Genomic DNA, 22,605 nt, shown 5'->3' with positions numbered 1-22,605 from the left:
GGGCAGAGTGGTTCTGGTTTGTTTGGGAAGACCCAGGGGATAAAAATGCAGATCCTGGTGAATACCACTCTGCCTTAGGTTTGTTATTAGGATGGCAGAGAGCCAGCCAGTCTTGTGGGAGAGTGGGAAAAGAAGGATAATCGCTTCCGATGGGGAATATCAACCTCCAGCTACCCCTGGGTGCTGCAGTTTACAGACTGCTGGAGGTTAGATGCAATAAAGTTTGCACCGCTCTGGGGAGACCTGCCAGAGGCAGTCCTAAAGGCAGGGAATGAATAAAACACGCTTTAAAACACGAGTGAGGATTAAATCTGCTGCAGAACATCCTGCCAGGACAAGGGGGATACATCTCTGCCCTGTGTTAGAGGCAGATCAGCAAAGGGGATTTGCCAGCCCTGTCACCCCCCCAAAGCTCAGCACAAGAGAACAGCAGGATGATCCTGAGAAGCCTTTGATTTCGTGGTCCAACAGAGATGTAGAAAAACATCCAGATTCAGTCTGAGGGCATCATTTTTACAGTTTGTTTTTCAAAAGAGAGAAGACAGTAATAGCAGGTCCTTAGAGCAGCAGAAAATACGTGTGTAGCATTGAGCGAAACAGCAGTGTACCTGTCTGAGCTGGACAGGTAGTGAGGATCTGTGATTTGAGAGGTCTAGGATCAGCGATTGACCCTTCAAAGGAAGCCATTAATCATCATTAAGGAGGAATAAATATCCCCAGGGACCAGGAGGCAAAAAAAACCCCCCACGAGTCCCGTGTCTTGCGATGTGGGTTAGCAAAGAGAGGAAAAAAAACCCAACAAAACCAGGGCTTGGAGAAAGGAAGATAAAATGTGTGTGGGCAGCAGGGCTTTACCTGCAGCCTGAGCACGGGGAGGGTTTGGCATCCAGCTGCGGAGGGAAACTGATAGGGTGAACAATACCCCCAGAGCAGCATTGTTTTCAGGAAAGACACGCTATCTGCCTGCTCTCACTGATTTATCTGCATCTCTGTGGGTGCCCCTTCCTGTGTGGCTAATAAGCAGCAAGATGCTAGACGTGGAATACACAATTTCTTTTGCTTTTATTCATTTTCTTTCTAGATATAATAAGTCTTGCTTTTGTCAAGATCCCTGTTGTCTGGGTAATTTCATCTACAGATCCTCAAGGAACAGAGATCTCCATATCCCTCAAAGTTTAATATCTTGGTTTTAGCTGGCATATTTTCAAGTAATAACTTATACAGCTGAAGAAGAAAGGGGGAAAAAAAAAAGAAATAAAAAGATTACTTATGTCTAATTGCCATTATACTAATTACCCACAAAATACATCGGGCAAATATCACATCTACTCACTCTCTGTCATTTCACATTCCCTACTCCATCTTCTCTTTCCTCAGCAGCTATAAAACAACACAACATGCTGTTCTGACACATCCCTGAACAAATATCATATCCTAACCCTCTCCACCTTTCTCTTGCTGCCTTCTTCTTTCTTCCCTTCCAAGCAAGGTCGTTTTGAAGCAGGCACAGAGCTATAACTGATGGAGAACCGCTGGGTTTATGAACCTGTGTCCATGTACTCCAGCATCCTGCTCTTATCCTTTCCCCAGCCCCTCCCAATGCATCTTGTACTGGGTTTATGGCCATCTGTGTAAGAACATTTTTACCTTTTCTATCTGAGTAAGTACATGACCACAGACAGGCTAACACAGACCAAGGCACAGTCTCACACATAGGCCATCTGAGGGGGTTTATTCATAGAATCACAGAATCCCAGACTGGGCTGGGCTGGGAGGGACCCCAAGGATCACAGAGCTCCAACCCCCTGCCACAGGCACGGACACCAACCTCCAGGTCTGGAGCTACACAAGGTTGCCCAGGGCCTCATCCAACCTGGCCTGGAACACCCCCAGGGATGGGGCACCCACCCCCTCTCTGGGCAGCCCCTTCCAGCCCCTCACCACTCTCTCTGGAAAGAACTTCCCCCTAATATCCAATTTAAACCTTCCAGCAACAGGACAAGGGGCAATGAGAACAAACTGCAGCACAGGAAGGTCCATCCCAACCTGAGGAAAAACTTCTTCACTCTGCAGGTGCCCGAGCACTGGGACAGGCTGCCCAGAGAGGCTGGGGATGGGGAGTCTCCTCCTCTGCGGAGATCCCAGCCCTGCCTGGACGCTGTCCCCTGCCAACTGCTTGAGGTGAAGCTGCTTTAGCAGGGGTTGGACTGGATGATCTCCAGAGGTCCCTGCCAGCCCCAACCATTCTATGACTCTGTGATTTCTGCATGTTGAGAACTCCTTGTCCTGCTCAGACCGACTAGAGGCCTGAGGAGTGGGAGGCAGAGCCCAGGTCTAACCACATCGCCCAGTGACTCCTTCACACCAGTTCTGTGTTGGCACTGGCCCTGAGCAGACTGCATGGCTGCATCAGCTCACACGAAATGAGCCCTGGTTCCTGCCGGGGAACCTCAGGCATCTGAAAGGAAAGGCAAACGCAGGGGCTGACACGGTTAGGTAACCCCTGAGTCAAAGCAGCCTATCCCTGGCATCCCTCGCCAGATGCCATGACTAATGTCAGATTTATGGAGTGTCCTCTCTGCAAGTAAAGCAAAGAGCTAGCGTTACAACCACTTAATGGAGGTGACTTCAAATCAGGATGGATGAGAGCTTGTGGGAAGGAGACAGGAAGAGAGATTCATTGATAGTGAGAGCACAAAGGATAAAATCCCAGGGAAGAGCGAACAACTGAGACTGACATTTGACCTGTCTCAATAGCAGAGCTCACGTTGATTGCACTGGGGACGGGAATGAATCCCTTATCCTCTGTCTCATGCCTACAAGAGAGATTTTCCACCTGAGGGATCCACACCTGACCGATCCTTCAAACTCAGAGTTTTATGAGAAAGGAGACTCAGTGTGAAGTCCTCAAGAAGCACAAATGGGAGACTTCATAAGCTTCTCCAGCATTAGGCTTAAATCCCACACTACTGCTGGTCCCTTTACATGGGAAGAGGTACTGCCAAGCAGGAAGGTTTACAGAGACGTTCAGGAGCGCTCAGAGGCAGATAAAGGGGAAATAACTGAGTTAGATCACACAGGAGCTGGAAATGGCATGCCAAACTACTTCAAAAGGGGCTTTCTGAGGAAGCAGGTCTTTGAAAACAACAAATTGTCTGGGACTGCTGAGGGATCCTGGTTGTCGGCTGCTTTTAGACTTGGCTGTTTTGTCTGGTTTAGATGTAGCCCAGACCTGAACACCAGCCTCTCCTGGCTGCTCACTGCCCCTCTGCAAAGCCCCTGCTTGCTGCAAGTGCAGCTCTTTGTGGAGGCAGAGAGTAGTCAAGGTAGGTGCTCTGACTGAAGAGTAGTATGGAAAATAATAGTAATAATAGTAATAATAATAATAACAAAAATAATTTTAAAAAGAACCAGCAAAATTTCATCCTGATCAGCCCCCTGATCCAGGTCACTGTGAAGCCAGACAAACATGCCACAGCAGAGCACGTGGCACAGAGATGAGCAGACCAAGACAGAGAGGAGGAGAGCTGTCTGGTTTGGTACTCGTGCTAATGAAACACACAAGCTCTCTGGGGTTAACAGGTCCATCCATGGAAATGAGTTATGAAACTCAGCTGCTGGCTCTTCCCTATGGATATCACACGGACCATCTGCAATTGCTCCAGAGAACCTGTCCACAGGCAGGACACCAGGTCTCAAGCCCTGCCCAAATTCATACGTTAAATTGTTATAGAAGGCACAAAAGGAGAATCTGAAGGAGTTTCATTCAACCCCCCATTCTGAGGCAATGTCCTCTGGGGAAAGCAGCATGGCACAAACCAAGAAGGGACCCACCCTTTTCTTCCTGCTGTGGCTCTTATTTCTGAAAGCCTCTTCCTGTAGGTGAACTGGGGTTGAACCCACGGATAGTTTAAGGATGACATAAACTACTCCTTGGAAAACAGGTTTTCTACCAAAGAAGGGATGTTTAGATTTGGTTCAGATAAGAAAAGCTGGGCATGGGGATTTGCAACCATTGCCAGGCAAAAGCAAAACCAAACCCAACTCAATCCTGTGCAGACTGAGTGGCAGAAACCCATATCTCACCTTGCAGCCACCTCGTGAAGGTGAAGAGTTCCCTGCGTCACCAGGGCCGCAGGAGGGCACATCCTGCCAGGTGAGAACCACGGCAGGCTGCTGAGATGAAATAGTGATGGAAAGTGTCCCTGCCCTGGACTGAAGGAAGTAGGTGACATTGCTTGGTCTCCCTGGTCTGGGAGACTGGGAAGTCCTCCTTTCCCTGGGACAGTAGAAGTCATCTTCCCTCCATAAGCTCATTTATAGCTCCTAGATAAAAAATGATATCCCTGCACCTGTGTGCTGCCAGTTGCTATAAGAAAAGCCTCAAAGCTTGCTGTGGAGCTGGCCAAGCCTAAAGACTAAGGAAGAGTGGTTCCAGAAAGCAAGGTGACCTTTGGGCTAGCCTTCATACATGATGATCCTCACAGGTCCCCTCCAGCTCAGGATATTCTGTATGCTCCAAGCCCGTGGTCTCTGCAGTAGCACCCAGTAAATCAGCACATTCAGAGCAGGGCCACCTCCCTGAGATATGTACTCACAACAGTGCAGGGGGAGGACTGTGTTAGGGAGGGCTTCCAGCTGGAAGAAAGAATAAGGATCAAGCAAAATGACAACATTTGCTCCATCCAGTAGGTTCACAGAAGGAAGAGTGTGAAGGGCATAAACGAAGGGGGGTGACATTCACTGATCTCCATCGTTTTGCCTCAGACAGCAAGAAGGAATGGAAGATGTCACAGCCCAGCCCAGGATCACAAGGAATAGCAGAAAGCTCAAAAAAAATCCAATCTCAAATGCAGTAGGCACACATACAGCCACAGGGACCGATATATTCTGCAAGAGAAGGCACCTTCCTACTGAAATATGAAGCTTTTTGTCTCTTGGGCATTAACTTAGAACTACCATTCTGCCTCGGTTTTTTTCATAAGCTGCAGCCACAATTCAGGGACAGAAAAGGTGAAAAAAGTCATCAGAATCCAATAGGGAAATTTGGTTCCTTCCAACAGCCCCTTGATGTCTAGGATCTGCCAAGGATCTTTGGAGAACTTGAGGACACCCTTGCGTGTGCACTGCCACGTAAATAAATTATTAAAGCTATTTTGGACAACGGAGGAAACAGGTAGCATCCTTCTTAGAGGGTTTTGAGAGGATTAAAGGTACTCTGTGTAGCTAGCAGCAATGTGCTTGCTACTTGGTCTGAGGAAGAAATAACTGCTGTGCCCTGTTCACCCTGGGATCCTGGGTCCGATTAAGGGAGGTGACCTGGTTGACAATGCCACGACTGCTCTGACCTGAACAGCTCTTTCATAACAGAGAGTTCACCCAGACACAGGTGCTGGAAAAATAGGGAAAAGAAGTAGTTTGAAGTTACAGCTCGGAGAGAAGGGGGGTGTTGAAACCAGGATGGTGTAATCCGTGACCATTTGCAGATGTTGTCTGTCATGATAAGAATCTTTTCCCACATCTCCCTTCAGGAGAGATTAGGAAAATCAGAAGCTGTCTTTGTGGATGACCCAACATTAAGTGAAGAAAGTAGGGAAGCTCATGATTTCTCATGAAGAAATGCAGATGCTTGTAGAGCTGAAGGTCACTGAGAAACCCAGACACAATTTGTAGGATTAGGTGAGATGCAGGAGATGGTCATGGAGAGGCTGTCATTATGCACACCCTAAGAGAGCAGGACTTGGGAACTTATAGCAATAGCAAAACATCTACACTAAGTAATTCCAGCCCTGATGTCAGTGTTAAAAGGGCTGCAGATCAGTTAAAACACCCACCATGTCTCAGCTGGAGCAGTCAGACCCAAGCCAACGGTCCTCAGCTGGTCAGATGTGTGACCTGCAGTGCACAGTGCCAGCCAGAGACCATCTTTCTTTAGTCCACAGACACCACCAATTATCCTGTCCTATGCCATAACCTCAGCTTTATCCCTGGGATGGCTCAGAGCGAGCTCCAACCCCACATCCCAGATGGGAGCCAGTCAAGAGCATCCCTCAGTGCTCTGCCACAAAGCAGAAACGCTGCATCACCCTGAGGAGGAACCATTGGCTTGGGAGTCCCCTTCTGAGCTACCTGCCTTCTCAAGGTGCTGTGACATCACAGGGGGTGGGTACAGACCAGTGCTAGCCAGAAGCAGCTCTTTGTATGCAGTAGACACCCTGCTATGAGATTGGAGACCCAAGACTACAAGTCACCTTCTGCCTGTGCCTGGTGCTGCTCTGGATGCCACTGAGTGCTGCTGGAGAGCTGCTGGCTCCCACCTGTACACGTCCACACCCCTAAAGGGTTGTTGGCAAATTGGGGATCATGCAGAGATAAAAAAAACCAGATATGACTCAAACTACAATCAGAAGTGTAGCAATGGGGGGAAAAAAATCTCCCCCCCAGCTGCCTTTGCAAGGGTTGCCAAAAAGCAGCACGCAGATCTGAGATGTGCCAGATGTTGCTGCTGCCCAGGAATGGGGCTGCAGGTCTGTGGTGGCGTCAAGAGCAGATGGTGATGGCTGAGAGGAGCCCAGCAAAGGGTGGGAGGAAAGGAAGAGAGACCCAGCTGCCAAAGCGTCTTTGCCTTGGCTCTGCTCACAGTAAGGGACCTGACTCAGATCTTGAGTGTGTCAGAGACAGTTTTACATGGTGACTTGCTTGCATGTGATCTCCAAGGGCACATGAAGTGAGGTGTCTTCTAATATCGTAAGACCCAGTGGAAAGAAGTGGGAACTAGAGCAGCTCAAGCAGAACTTAGGTGCAGGCATGTGAAACTGGGGGCAGAGAGCACCTGCCCCTAGCAGGGCTCACCAGGAGCCTCATACTCTTGCCACCATTTGCAGGCTGCTATCAAAATGGGATCTCTGCAAAGGAGTGATCCCACTGAGCCACTAACCAAACACCTGGGCTGAAAGGGCTTCCTTAAGTCCAGCAATCAAACCCTGGAAATGGTATCTCCATTCACTGGGTCAAGCTGTGCTGAGGTGTACAGAGAAGACAGGACACCATGAGGAAGAAAAAGGCTGGGCTGGTCAGGAAAGCCTGTGGCTATCAACCAGGGCTTCACATCCAGCTCTGCCAGCAAAGCACAAAGCCGTGCTGCTCACACCTCCTGCGTCAGCAGCTGCCCCAGGGCAGGAGATGCAGCCTTGGCTTCACCATCCTGGAGCAGCTGGAGCATCCTCGTGGATGCTGAGCACCGAGATCCCGTAGCTGCTCCTGCCTTCTGAAGAGAGCAGAGGGAGGAGCTGCCAGTGCATCCAGGGGGTCACCTAAAGCTGGCAAACCTCTCCAAAAATGCAAATCACAGTTTTCTATTTCGTTCCCCACCTATGGTGGAATTTCTTCCCTGGAAAGGGGAGCTGGGAGGGGAAACTCATTAACATCAGCGGAGCACAGATACTGCTGCACTAAGTGCATCACAAAAGCTCATGAGATGGTTGTTAATTACATACCCAGTGCAGGGCTGTAATGGCATGCATTAAAGATGGCATGGGGTCCCCACTTTAAATAATGGGGATAAAACAGATTAACCATTTGCCCCTGTTCTGGGGGCTGAAGAACACCATCCAGAACTACTTCATCACCTCCTTAGATACCTGGGACAGAGTGAATCAGCCTCCACATCATGTTTCCTAAGCTGTATGGATTTGGTCCTGTAACCTTACTAAACTCTCCCCGTTGTGGATGGGGAGAGACTGGCACTTTCAAACCCCAAGCTCTGAGTGCGTTTTGGCAGGGCAGATCCTCTGCAGAGCAGAATCGCTCCCAGGTTCCTTCCAGCTACAGCAAATCTGTGATACAGGGGGAGCAGATGTCTTCACCAAAAGCAACGGGTGGCCAAGTGGGAGACTGAGCTCGGTTCCCAGCTCAGCCTACCCCCACACAAGTGGATAACAGCATGGCAAAATGTTGGGGAGGAAACAGTGGGCAGCTAGGTAAAATACCAGGGATGACAAATGCCTGGGATGACTGAGGAGCTGGCACATCAGTGCCAAGAGACTGGAGAAGTCTTCATCAGAAACATCGTAATTCCTCCCAAAAAAGGACCTGGCTCAGCCCCTGCAATACAGCATTTTACTGCAGTCTGCACAGTTAAAGGTGTCCAAAAAAGGAGGACACTGATATGTGTGTTAATCAAGTGAAGAACCATCTACAAAGAAAAGGCATGGATCTGTCTTCCAGTTGAAAAGCTATAAATAGCCTTGCATACTTGCTTATCAGATTGGTTCGGCTGCAGGGATAATCTCCTGGAGAAGGCAATGGAAGCCCTGTTATGTTGGATATTTATAACTAGATGAAAGCCTAGAAAATGCACAGCCGTGTCAGTCTGGTGCTCGTGCCACGAGATAGGGTGTGTGGGATCCAATTAGTCTCTTCAGTTTAATACAAGGTCAGGAATGGCTTCGTCTACCCAGCTTCCCAGGAAAAAAAACCCCACCCAAAATCTGATGTCTTTTGAGGGGCTGGTGCTGCTTGAGCAGCTACAGAAGCCAAGACAAGGGCATGGTGAGACAGTCCCCCAAATGTCCACAGTGGTGCCACGTCACTTGGGACTCTCTGAGGGAACCAAGACGTGTCCCTTCTCTGGGCAAACAAGGCAGAGAGGTCTGATGTGCTGTGACTCGGGCAGGCAGAGCATGGGAAACACAGCTCTGATGAACACAACCAGTAACTCATCATCTCCAAATCACCTGGCCTGTTGCCAGGGTCCCCTAATCTTCTGCTTAACAGATCATGACCCTGACCCCAGCCCCTCAAGTTCACTGAGCTGCCTTTTCCCAGATTATCTGGGGAGCGCTAGGACAGACTAGTGTTAATGCCAGTGGATTCCCCAGAGCTGTGGCCTGCCGTGGCCTCTGCATTGAACTGGGTTTATCCAGGTCAGAACAGCTGCTGGAGGTGCCAGAGCCTGATTCCCAACCACTGCCACGTGAATGGAGCCAAGCCAGGAGAGGCTGGGGGGCGGCGAGCAGGACAGGGTTGCAGTTATCCCCTGGGAGCCTCTGCACATGCCTGTGCCACACGTGGATTTGTTGGTGGAGAGGCGTGCAGTGATTTATGTCCTCCTGGGCTATGAGCATACACAGGGTCTCTTGTGCAAAGGGAGGGAGCTGCCCCATTTATAGGAGGTGTTGGGTGTTGTGATGCTGCGGGCAGGGACCCTGTGCCCCGGTGCTCTGTCTGAGAGCCACTGCTCCGGGCTGTGTCCCCCAGCCCTTCTTGGCTCTGCTCATCCCCACTGGGCAATGAACATCCCAGGGAGTGCAGGCAGCTTTCTATCTCCTGCTGCAGACCCTCCAGGTCCGCCTCTCTCTCCCTCTAGTTTTAGCCCTGCTCCTCCCTCATCTTATCTGGGTTACCCGTCACCTTCAGGGGCTCAAACTTCCCTCTCTCATCACAGCCACGTTATATCCTTCAGCACAACCACGTGGCACCTCCATGCCCACATGCCCTTCAAGTCTCTTGCAGGCACCTGACCAGTACTCAACAGCACTTGGGAAGTCCAGTTCTGTGGTCCTGTGCCAGGACTCCAGGAACCTCCCCACATCACTCTTCCAGTGGACTGGTTGGTACTTTTGGGAAGAAAGCACATCACTCCTAGACAGGAGCATGCCTCAAAACAAATGGCTTTGGGAACCTTGGCAGACCTGGCACCACCATGCCTTGTTTCAATGGTCAGACTGTAGCAGACTCCAACCTTACTCCAGGAACAAACCTGGGAAGAAGGGAGAAATGTTCCACTAGACCTTCAAGACAACAAATTACCCTGGGCCCCTTGTGTGCCTTCATAGGGTGACCCAGCAGGTTTTCAGCTCCCTAGACCAGCTGGACACACTTCTCAGCCCTTTTTACACCACGTACAGATGTGCCCCAAAGTCAAGCTGCTCCCAGAAGCAAGAGGAAACTCCAGGAGAACCCTCTGCATCTCCTTTTTTCCCCTCCCAGAGGTTTTTTTTGAACTTGCCAGTTCCACTGCAACCTCCCCAAGTACAAAAGCACAGAAGGCAGCAGGTACAGGAAAGTAGATGTTATGTGCACAGCCAGAGCCAAGTCCGAGGAAGCAACTTAAGCTGGCCAGAGAAGAGAGCTTGGGGGGTGGGCTGGTTGAGGGTGGTCAGGCAGGCAGCACAGAGGCAGCACAAGGAGCAGAACTGGGGTTGAAGCTGCGCCAGGGTGGGGGAAAGCCAGCTCTCCTGCGGTGAGACTGCAGACACCTCCAGTGGGGTTCTCAGGTAAAGGTGGACCCAAGCAGGAGGTGACCCAAGGAAGGCAAGACACCTCGCTCTTGGGTTTGCCACCACCATGCTCCCTGATCCTCCACTCCATGGGTCTCCTCACCCCAGTCTGTGCCACTAAACCTGCTCTTCCCTCTCTGCTCCCCAGGAAACTCCCACGGCTCCAACACCCACCACAGCATGGAGAGCTGCATTGTGCCCCAACCACCCCAACACCCCTGCCCTGCCAAGGGGGCAGGCACCCAAGGGACCACCCAACTGCAGCACACAAGCTCACCATTCGGGCTACAACCCCCTCTCTACATCATGCCAAACCCATCTGGCTCCTGGGCTCTCCCACTCCCACATCCCCTTCCCCCCCACCCCGCCCTGAGACCTCCCCCACCTCATCCACCTCTCCCCTCCTCAGCATGCCTTTGCTGCTCTCCTGCTTTGAGCCCCATCTCTTCTCCAGGCTCCTAGACCCACCAGGCTCGAGCATGGCAAGCCTGTCCGAACCAAGCTCCTCACCCCGTCTCACCCACACATGGGGAGGTGCAGCGCTGAGGACGAAGAGCCTTAGGCACGGGGGGGCAGGGGGCACACATGCCACGAGCACCTACCGTTCTCAGGGTGCTCCATCTCCCCGATGCTGCCGTCGGGCGTGGTGCGCTCGTAGTGATCCTCAGGCAGGGCGAGCGGCCCGATGCGGGGCCCGGATGAGGATTTGCTGCTTGGGGTCTCGGATTCCTCCAGCCCACTGTCGTAGTAGCTGTGCTGGGAGGGATCCTGCAGGTCCTGAGCCTGGCTGGCTGCAGAGAACGTCACTCGGCGATGAGGTAACTGGGAGAGAAGAGAAAAAGCTGTTTGCATCACCCACCCAACAAATGAAGGCAAAGGGGGAGGGGAGTCATCAAACCTGACCCCTAACCAGAGGGTCATCTTCCCACTGCTCCCAACACCAGCAGGTCCATCACCAGCCCCCCAGACACAGCACCAGGCTCCACACCAGATGAGAGCACCCCACCAGACACCAGCCCAAGCAGGGAGGACACTTTGTGCAGCCCTTGTGCCCCCTAACCCAGCAGCCCCCTCCACGACTCATGCCCCAGCTTCCTTTTCCACCCAAAGGCAACCCTGGGCAGACGGCCTCTCCCACCAGCAGGCTCTAGAAAGCTCTGCTGTTAGCACAGCATCCTGAGACGTGTCCCCCACCCCACCCTTCACCTGAGGTCTCCACCACGCACTCAGACTCTGCACACACCCTTGGGTGCTCTCAAAGACCCACCTGGCCGAGCCCACCTCTCCTGAGAGCCTCTTTGATGGGATCACTGCCCAGCCCAGGGCTAGGGTGACATCATCCCTCACATTCCAGTCTGAGGCCAGACACCATCCCTCATCCTAAGGGCTTCTCCATCACGGATCACAATCGCTTCTTTTGTCTGCTCGTTAAACGTTTCAAAGACCCTACTTCACACCTCCCTTTCACCAGCTTTGCCTCAACGCTTGGGAGGAGCTCCCAGCAAACAACCATTAAGCTACATCGTTATCCTCCCCCAAATCCTTCCACAAAATCCTTCTTTGTCCTTATTACTGAGGAGGGGAAAGGGTGGCACAAGTTCAGAGGGCAAGAGAAGGATGATGAGCACAAAGAACCAAACACAGACACCAAGAGAGACAAAAAGACCCCAAATCACCCATAAACGTAGGGAGGAGCCCAAGAAAGGAGCTCTTTGGGGGGATCAGATGAAGGTCAGAGGAGAGAGGAACCAACACACCATTTAGGCCAAGTACCTTGTTTTTGTTGATGTCTTTACGGAGTGGCAGGCATCCCCCACAGGTAACACCACCCAGGAAGGGGAAGGAATTGAGACTGGGGGCTGAACGGAACACACAGGGAGCATTTAAACGAGCCAGCTGCTTTTAGGTTGGTTGGACCTGATTAAATTCACCCCAGGTGCCGAGAGACCTGATAACTTCAGAGCTGTTAGGGCTGGGTTGGGTGTTTTTCCCCACTCCTTTTTTATTTTTATACTGTTATTAAAGAATTTGTAGAGCTTCCAGAAGACTGGAGGTGAGCTAAAATAGCACCTGTCTTTAGAGATGAGGGGGAAAAAATGAAGAGCTGGAGAATTATAAAACAGTTAGCTTAATTTCAGTTCCTGGAAAAATACTGCAACAGATAAAAGAACTCTTTGTAAGTACCTACAAGATAACAAGGAAATGAGTAACAGCCACTGTAGGTTTGTCACAAACAAACATGTCAAGCCATTGAACTTCTCCCTTTGAAAAGACATCAGACCTTGTGGATGGAGGAGGAGCAGCAATTGTTATGTCTTGACTTTAGGAAGGGTTTGGGGGGTTGGTTTTTTTTGGGATGATTTTAGACGATCTTCTCATCAGGGATGCAGGAAAACAGCGTAGGTGCAGCGTAGTACTTCCCTGCTTAGGTAATAGAGTGCAACTCGCTGCAGGGTGGATGCTCAAGGCCTTTAGAAAGTTGTGTTCAAGAAGTAATTAGCAAAGAGAGGCCCCTTTCATCTGGGAAGATGTATCACACGAAACCCTTTGCCTCCTGTCCCGAGCCCACTGCTAGCCTGGGCTTTCATTGACTGCTGGGGTGACAGATGTGGAATGTCTCTGTCACACTGGCACACTTGGGGAAAATAATCAGCACCCAAGCAGCAGGCTGGCTGAAGGACTGGGGGGTTCCAGCAGACCACGGGTTGAGTCTCTGTCAATGGCACCAGTCTCACCAAGAAATGCCTCTCTGCGCTGGGCTGTGTGCGCTGGTGGTTTGTCTTTCCATCACCCGGGGATCTGTCTGCTCTGGGGGAGTCAAGCAGGGCTTCCAGGCTGGGCATGGCTACCAAGAGCATGTGCACCAGTTAAGCAGGGAGGAACAAAGGGCTCTTGGAAATCCTGGCGACTATAGGACAACGGAGGAAACTGGTCTGGGGAGGAGAAGGCTAAGGGTGGCAAAGGCAACGCTCCTCAGGCTCAGAAAGCCATCTGCAAAGAGAAAGCTGATGCTTTTGACCATAGACCAGAAGGAATGGACTTCATAGAATCATAGAATAGCATAGATCGTCCTGAGGTGGAAGGGACCCATAAGGATCATCCAGTCCAACTCCTGAGGATTAAGATTAGCTGGTAAGGGGCGGGGGGCAGAAAGCAACAGTAGCCAACTGCAAATAGATTGCCAAAGCAGAAGGTGCAACCCTTGCCCTGAAGGGATAGGGAAGCACCTCTCAGGAGGAACCGAGGTGAAGACCACCCTGCCTGCAACAGAACTGCAGGTGGGCATCCAGAGGTCCTCCATAGGCTGCATGGTTCTGGGACTCCTGCAAAAGCCATCACTGCCCAGAGGTCACTGCCCACCGTGCCAGGCAACGCCGTCCCACAGCTCCCTCCTGCACCCCGACCACCCGTTTGAAAGGAGCTCCTGCTTTCACTCTGTGCTTGTAAAACCCCAGACCAACCCCTCGGGCTGCTCGGGGTGCCTGCAATAATGCAAACCCACAGCCTCCGAAACCCAGCCTGTGACAGCTCCTATCCCTCCCCTGAGGGGTCTCCTTCCAAATACCATCACTTTCACCCAAAAAACACCTCCTTTAAATGTCAGACCCTGCCTGGCAGCCCTTGCACGGGCTCTGCACCTCACTGCAGGGCAAAGTCAACCCGCACGCAGCCCCCCACCCCGCAGTGACGGGGGTTTGTGCCCCCCCCCCCGTGCTCCACACAGCCCCCACCACGCTGTGATCAACACACTGTGAAAATCACAGTGTCTTGCTTCTGGGTGCAGCTCTTCACCCAGAGAGCCTGGCTCTGGACTCGGGGAAGGACATGGCTTATTTGTCCAGCAGGGACTTGCAGAAATTGGGTTTCTTTTGGGACTTTCTCTCCCAGGTTAAAGAGCCCTTCAGCACACAGCACTGTCTGCACGAGAAGCTGCCCGTACGGTGCAGCCCAGGCACCCCTCCACCCCCTTTCTTGGGAAGTTAAACCAAACCAGGCACCCTAAATCTCCACCCACAAACCAGCAAATCAGTCTTGTATTCCTCATCTTCACTCCCCCCTGTTTTTCCCCCATTCCTCATCAGAGGCAGTGTGGATGGGACTGGTGCCACCTCACTGAGGCTTTCCCCAGAGCCCTGCTTCTCTTCCCACCTCTCAGGTTCTCCCACCCGAGGACTGTATTAGCCCTTTGGCGGGAGCACCACGAGCACTCACACTGAGCTACTCATGCCGTGTGACCTTTAAATCCATTTTAAAGTCCCTGCTTTCCAGGATAAACCCCAGCATTTCCCTATTTCTCAGCCTACAGCTTTGCACTGGGCTGTGTTAAAATGCACTTTGTTTAAATGGGCCCGGTTTACCAAGCAATCTGGATTGCTCTGCATGACTGCTCTATCCCCATCACCATCTCCCACTCCACCAATCTCCATGTCAGCTGCAAATTTTATCAGCGGTGATTTTATATTTACTTCCAGATCATTGATTGCGACGTCGGACGGCAGCGGGCACGGTGCTGCTGCCGAGGAAGAGCTGGTCCAGGAGAACCTCCTTGCACCAGGGCTCCCAACCAACGGCAGCTTTTCTTCACCAAGCCCTTTAATGAACCAGATCTCCATCTATCTACCAACGCTTTACTTACAGTAAGTACTGTTAATTCAAAATAATAACAACCATAATAGCAATAGCAGTGATAATACCACCACCAACCACCACATAATGCATTAGCAGCTTGGCCAGGGTGATGAGCTGCACGCTGCAATCTCACACCAACACACCCCCAGCTCTGCTCATACCCCACAGGTACGCCTAGAGCAGATCCTGTTCCCCACACTGGCCAGGAGCAGACGCCTAAGGAAAGGCTTAAGAGGTGGACCTGTCATGTAATGACACTGCCCAGTATCCCTTCCCATCACGCTGCGTTGGCTGACGTCAATGCTATTTCCATCATCGAGTTTCCTGCCTCAGCTATTAATCCAGTTGTTCCCCGGGGCTGGTGCGGACAGCGTGTGGTGCACACAGCATCCCCAGCACCATTCCAGCTGGCTTCACAGCATCACGGCCCTCCCACTCCTCCGGGCCCATCCTGGGGTCCCCAGCACCATTAACAACCCCAGATCAGAGAGCTCCTGCTCCAGACCTTTGAAGACTCTTCAGTGCAGATCATTTTATTTGATTATTTTAAATATCACTATTCCAGCAGGTTATTTTCTGCTGGTTACCAGGGCATTGGTTCTGCATCCTACATTGCGCCTCAGTCCAAATTACCACAACTGTTTATTGAAATACTTTTGCATTTTTTTCCTACATAATCAACAATTTTGCAATCTCCATTTGGAAATGACAATTACTGGATTCCACCTCTCCCCAGCACATTTTTTAAAGCACTCCTTATTGTGTTTAGCTTGTCAGAATTGATTTTCCCCCCAATGTTTCTGGCTTTCCTTGTCAATTTTCTCCACTCCATAACTACTCATTTCCACTAATTGCTCTACACTCCCTCCCTTTTCCTATCTTTCCCCTCCCAGTATTTATTGTTTTTCTGGTTCTAACTTCTGTCTCCACTTTGCTGCTGCACTGGGATGGGATTTGAGGCAAAGTCTATTTGTCTTCACCGAGGAATTGCAGGGGGGAAAAAAAAAAATCCCTCTCAAGGGATGCTGGGTGCTGGCTCCCACATTCCTGATGATCCACCCAGCCTGTACATCTGGGGAGCAATCTGACCCCCTGTACCCCACTTTGGGCAGGGAGCGCTGGCAGCTGCCTCCAGCACCGCCGGCTGCTCCGATGAAGACATCCATCCCCTGGTAAATCCTGCTGGTTTCTGTAGTGCAGCAGCTCGGGATTTGGGTTGGTTTATTTAATGATTATGTTTTCCTGAGCAGGGACTCTCTGCAGCTCATACATTTCACGACCCCCATCCTCTCTGAAGCGCCTCTTTGAGTGTGTGTCCCCCCCCCCCTCCATGGCATCCTGCAGCAGTGAACTCCCAGCCCATGTGCTACGTGGGAAAACTCTTCCCCTTCGGTTTTTACATCTGCTGCCTGGTAATTTTTTTTGTTCCTTGAACTTCTCCTACCTGCAGGGCTATGAGAAAAAACATGAGTAATTGCTCCTTGCTCTACCCCTTTTCCAATTTCACAGATTCACGCTGCATCCTGCTCCGCTGCGTCCTCTGCCAGCCCAGCACCGAGCTCAGTACCGAGCCCAGCACTGAGCCCAGCACCGAGCCCAGCACCGAGCCCAGCACTGAGCCCAGCACCGAGCCCAGCACCGAGCCCAGCACTGAGCCCAGCACCGAGCCCAGCACCGAGCCCAGCACTGAGCCCAGCACTGAGCCCAGCACCGAGCCCAGCACCGAGCCCAGCAGCGAGCCCAGCACTGAGCCCAGCACCGAGCTCAGTACCGAGCCCAGCACTGAGCCCAGCACCGAGCCCAGCACTGAGCCCAGCACCGAGCTCAGTACCGAGCCCAGCACTGAGCCCAGCACCGAGCTCAGCACCGAGCCCAGCACCGAGCCCAGCCCCGAGCCCAGCACTGAGCCCAGTACCGAGCCCAGCACCCAGCCCAGCACTGAGCCCAGCACCGAGCTCAGCCCCGAGCCCAGCACTGAGCCCAGCACTGAGCCCAGTACCGAGCCCAGCAGCGAGCCCAGCACCGAGCCCAGCACCGAGCCCAGCCCAGCTCGGTACGTGCATCCCCATCCCCTGCCCGGCTGGACCAGCCCCGCTGCGCTTCTCTCTGCCACAGCCCTTCTGCACCCGGTGGGGGGGGCGGAGCCGAGCTCACCCCCACAGCTCCAATTTTGGGAGCTAATCTGACAGTACCTTTGATGAGAAAATTTCTCGGGTATCCCCCGACCCACACACCCCCAAAAAAAGCCCCAGATACAAGCCCCTGCCAAGGGGCTCCTCTGGCCTGATGCTCTCTACCAGGAGGGTCCCCACCCACCCACGCTGGGGAGGGGACACACCCCAAAGGGACCCCCTCCCTCCTCAACCCCCTCCAGCTCTCGTCGCGCCCCGCAACAAACTGATTCTCCTGGCAAACCTCCTCCGAAACACCAGCAGTGGGGCGGGGGGGGGGGAGTGGAATGGGGGCTCCCACCGCTCCCCCTCCCTTCCCCACCCCTGCCAGACGCGCGGCATCACCCGGAGATGCGGCTCCGCACTGAGCTGCTCACAAAAGAACCCTTAAAAAAATCTGCCCCGGGCACTCTTCCTGCAACACAATCCCCAGCGGAGGTGAACACCCCCCTCTCCCCCACCCTCCAACCCCCCTCCCCGAGCGCCCATTGACTTCGGAGCGGTGGAAGTACCGGGACCGTTAACTCCCTCGCTGCTGCAGCATCCTCGGCTGGGGGGGGGGCGGGGGGAGAGAGGATGGGGGGGCTCATCTGGCAGCCTCCCCACATGCCCGAAGCCTTTCAGCCAGCTGCCAAAGGAGTTTGCTTCCCCAACAGCCACCACAATGCAGCAACTCACAGGGCTGCAAGTGAAAGGCAATGTCAGACCCAATGCCCGGAATATAAAAATAAGTGACAAGGGAGCCATTGTAGCAGGGGAGTCACTCAATTTCGGATGAATTCAGGAACCCCTCTCTTTTACAAACCAACCTGGAGCTAAGCAACACCCCCCCTGACTGAAAACAACGGACAAACCCAAAGATAAGCCCAGGGACCCTTCCCCAAACGACTTTTGGTGGCTGGAGGCTCTGCTGCACAGGGGAATGGCTGTACTTGCTGGTGTCATGGCTGGAGAGGAGCGTGGCTACACACCGGCTGCGGAGCAGGGGACAGTGTGCCCATGGAAACCAGGGCAAGCCTTGAGGAAAGCTGGACCTGAACAGCCAGGGTCATGCCCTGGGTCTAGGAATCAGGGTCGAGAGGAAACAGCCAACCAACTTACAGCTCGTCTGAGCCACAGCCTGGGCTTCTGCTGGTTGTGGGGTGAGGACGGGGTCAGAGCAGAGAGCTCTTCCCATCCCTTCCCATGCTACCCCAGCAGCACACTGTCCAGGCACTGCACTGATTTTTGGAGAAGAAACACCACCGAGAGCATCCTCCCCTCCTCCTGCACCCACCCTCACTCCCAGGGCTGCCATACCTGTGATGGGAGGAGCTCACCATGCTCCCTGGCACTGGGGAGGATGAGGAAGAGTGTTTGCATAAGGCAAATGCTGGTGTCAGCCCTCAGGCACCTCCAGTAACCCTCCACATACGCACAAGGACCATGCCTCTCCCTTCTCTCCCCAATCTGGTCCCCAGACAAGAGAGGGATGGGGCCACCAGTCAGGACAGCTGCTTGCCTGGATCTGCAGCCAGCACAAACAAGGCAGGGAGGTCAATGGACCCAGCTCTAAACAAAATGTCTATGCACAAATGTAAGACCCCTCCTGCATTCCAAAAAACCTGCTCAGGCCTTCCCAAAATGCCCTCAGTGAAGGTGGTGTCTCCAGAGGAGCGCTGGCAGTTCCAGGCAGGACTAAAAGCCCAGTTTTCTCACCTATCAGCCTGAGGATTTGCTAGGATCACCTCCATCACACCTCCAGCAGTTGCACAAGGCACATAAGCAATGGGGCTGACAGTTCTGCTCCATCTGATGTTCATGAGACTTTGTTTTATGTCTCTGCACTGCCCACAGATCCTTGTACCCACCCCAGCGTCTTAAGGGAGGGTTGTGCCCAGCACCCCTTTAGCTCTTCCACTGCTGGCAAATGAAGCTGGAGAAGGAACCCACAACTGGAGGAGAGACACATGGCACCACCCAAACCCAGGTGTTATCTGAAAGCAACTCTCCCAAGCTCCCACTGCTCCCAAGGCTGGCAATTAGCAAGTGCTGACCTTGTGCCGAGGTGCTACAAGTCCTGCTGCAAGGATGATAGCAGAGCAGCCATCCCAAAATGGACAGCAGATCCCAAGGCACTATTTAATGAATAAATCTGGGTAAAATGTGGGCTGCCTCCACACAGGTGCCCTGAAGCCTCCTGAAATTTGCATGATGCTCAAAGAAGCCGCCAAAGCCCTGTGCCAACCTGCCTGGTCAGATCGAATTTATCTAACTCATAGCAGGATCTAACACAATTAGAAACCCATTTAGACAGCCTCAGGACAGAGATTGCCTAACCTCTCAGCCTATCAGAGCTCTGAGCCCATCCAGGATGCTCAATTTGGCTTTTTTTCTTTGGGTGAAATGAAGACTGGAAAGGAAAATATGGAAATAAATCATCTGAAGGGTGAATCATAAAATCTAAAGGGGTCATAATCTTTATGGAATAATGTCTAAATTGGGCTGACCGTGGTGTCCTGAAATGTCTATCACCTTCAAGCTGATAATAGAGCCATTTTGTAGATAGTCCTTCTAGAGCAGAAATTGCTCTGGACGCAGCAGGAGGCCTCATAATCACATTAAAACCATCTGAAGATCCCAGGGAGAAAAAGGTTCCAGGACTGGGACTAACACTTGAATAAAGCCCTTGGGGAATCCAACAGCTGTAGAGTGGGAAAATTAATGCTGGGAAAATAATGAGCTAATCTGGCTCCCAGTTGCACCCAGTGGAGCTGACAGATAGTATTGAAAGCTCAGGGGGTGCCAAGCCCTAGACTCAGGACTCTGAAAAAAAAAACCCCAAACAACCCAGGGATGCTTCAGCAGAACCCTCTGCATAGAAAAAAAATGTCAATTTGTTGAAATCAGATCATTTGTCAAGTGAGCTGCTTGTTTCAAAGTTGGGGCAGGGGGGATAACTTTGCTGACGTGGGAAAACGAAAAAATGATGCTCTTGCAAAGGTAACTTTCAGTTCAGAATTCCAGCCAAGAATTAAATACCAACCTATAGTCACAAAGGGTGGTGAGAATTGTGCCTCTAGAAATGATTAGGAAAAATAAAGGTTCATTCCTGCCCCTCTGTCTGTGGGTTGACTTGAGCCAGAACCGAAAAAAGAAAATTAAAAATAACAATTCTTGCTGATTTCACACTGAAAATTTTCCACTGGTGCCAACCCTGTTTTCTAACTGCCTCTCTTTCCATGGGCAAAGGGCAGAAGCTTCTCCTGCTTGGTCAAGGAACTGTGTCTACTCCCTAAGTCTGTGCCCTAGGCAGCGGCAGAGCCCTCACTTTGATGGTCTGCAGCAACCCACAGGTAACCTAAGGACAGGTAAGACAAGCCTTCATTTGGAGAGATCAAACAGGTAAGAGAATATTTTAAGTCTTGTTAAGGCCACTTATCTGGCATTACCACCCCCACTGGCACAGGACCCCTGGCATGGATGAGCTGAGGGCAGCTTTGTGTTCTCAAATCCTAGGTGAGCTGTCAAGTCCTTGGGGCAGACCTTGTAGATCCTGGCTCAGGAAAAATATTCCTGAACATTAGAGGTTTCTGAGCTCTCTTCTCTGGGCAAGAAAAGTCCTGACAGTCCCTAACAAACTGTGATCTACTTGAAATCCTTGGAATAAAAACCAGCCCCAGCTCCTCCAGGCACTCCCAGGGTCTTGAATCAAAACATCCCAAAAGGTCTTGCCCAGCCTGAATAATAAGGAAGGGCTCTTCAAACATCTGAAACACTCATTTCACTTTCTATGGGGCTCGAGAGCTTTTGATGAAGAAGCAGAAAGATTAACAGATTAGTGTAAGAGGAACATCAGACATCACATTAGCAAGACATTTAGAGCAGGATCTCAGTCCTGGGCTCAGACAAGAAGTTCCCCCCTCAGAGCAGGAATGGGTATCTGTCAGAGTCTCCCTGGCAGCAGCTTTCCAGCTGCTCAGGAGCATCGGGGAGTTTGGAGCAAGTGAAAACCAGGACACGGGGGAGCTAAATAGCTCCAGGCTTTCAGGTTGCTGGGGCCTTCAGAGCCTCTCAGAGGAGCTGAATCAGGGCAGGAGGCTCTGAGAGCTTCACACAGAGCAGGATCCGTTCCAAGGGAGAGGTGGTGAAGAGGAGGTGCCCTCCCAAAATGATGGGTCTAAAGACAGCTTTGATGAGTCCTGCCCAGACCGGTGCTGCCCAGCAGTTTAGATTGGACACCAGTGTTTAGATAGCACAAGAGGAGGCGGGTGTTGTGCAAGAGGTGCTCAGAAGGATGCTTACCTCTTGGGGCAGGGTCATCTTCAGGCAGGATCCACAAAGCATGGCTGTGAATGCCAAAATGGCTGTACAGGATGAGATAAGTGCAATCTTTCTCCTGCCCCCCCCCCAGCAGGTCACTGCCACAAGCCTCCTCCTCCACCCACTCCTTCCTGTGAGCATCTGCAGGACCAAGGCAGTGAACAGCTTCCACCATGGGAAGACACTGGTGCAAAACAAGGAGATGTTTTTAAGGAAGCCTGGGGAGTTGTTTTGTCTTCCTGTGCCTTTGTCTGACCTCTTCCCCTTGTCCTCTCAACCACACTAGGAAAGGAAACCTGTACTGCTGGTGGGATAAAGCAGGTTCTCAGGGGGGCAGACTGAGACATCCAGAAAGCCAGAGATATGACAAGGTCAGTGAGGGACCTACTGTGGGGAGTCTGAGTGAGTCTGCATCTCTCAGAGGTGTGACCACCACTGGGCTTCATCCAGGTTGGACTGATGGATGCTGCAGCTAGCATGGGGGGGGGGTGGCAAGAACAGGGGGACCTGAGGTGGGCTGTGGCCCTGCAGCCAGGCTCCTCCTCGCCCATGAGCAATCCTGCTCTGTGTGCTTCCTGGGCACTGAAGGAGCAGGGGTGGCAGGCAGAGTCCCTTGTGGAGTAATCTCCATGGACCATCTTGGTTCTTGCAAGAGCAGAGCTCAGGTTGTGTAACTGCAGCTTGGACCAACCGGTGAGCAGGGCAGGACGGAGGAGCTCGGCTCTCCCATGGGGATGGGCTGTGCCCTGGGATTCGTGGGCAGGTGCTCTCCCACGGCTGGTATGTGTGGGGACAGAGCGTTGGAGGGGGAGGAAGGTGCTTGGGCTTGGCACAGGGTGTGGCCTTTAGAAGAAGAGAGATTTGGCAGCGTACTGCGAGGCCCAAACGTCCCAGACCCCAGAGATGATGTAGGGCAGCTCCTGCTCCCTGCTGCCCACCCCAGCACAGCTGACACAAGTCAGCCCACGCACAGATCTTGCACACAGCTGCTGCCCCACACCCTCCTGGGGCTGCCTTCCCCACCCTGAGCCAACACAGTGCTGGGACACAGGGCTGCCCTGCACCCCTTTGCTCCACACATCACAGAATCACAAAATGGTTGGTGTTGGCAGGGAGCTCTGGAGATGATCCAGTCCCACCCCCTGTGATCCAGAGCAGGGTCACACAGAGCAGGATGCACAGGGCAGGGTCCAGGATCAGGGGTTTGAATGTCTCCAGAGATG

At 52.3% G+C, this 22,605-nt stretch overlaps 1 protein-coding gene across 1 annotated transcript in view; it reads right to left on the bottom strand.

Moving 5' to 3' along the window:
- The window catches only part of PCDH1 (protocadherin 1), a gene marked incomplete at its 5' end in the record, with an annotated part of 53,051 nt that overhangs the window by 14,248 nt on the left and 16,198 nt on the right, over positions 1 to 22,605 (bottom strand). Inside the window, one exon of the mRNA XM_084268628.1 lies at positions 10,883 to 11,102. Coding sequence (XP_084124754.1) covers positions 10,883 to 11,102 — 220 coding nt within the window. The remainder of the gene's footprint in view (positions 1 to 10,882; positions 11,103 to 22,605) is intronic.

The sequence above is a fragment of the Gallinula chloropus genome (genome assembly GCF_964237585.1).
Source record: "Gallinula chloropus genome assembly, chromosome: 10".
NCBI classification, from domain to species: Eukaryota; Metazoa; Chordata; class Aves; order Gruiformes; family Rallidae; genus Gallinula; species Gallinula chloropus.
Note: the sequence above shows the minus strand (reverse complement) of the source record. Positions and strands in the feature narration are given on the sequence as shown.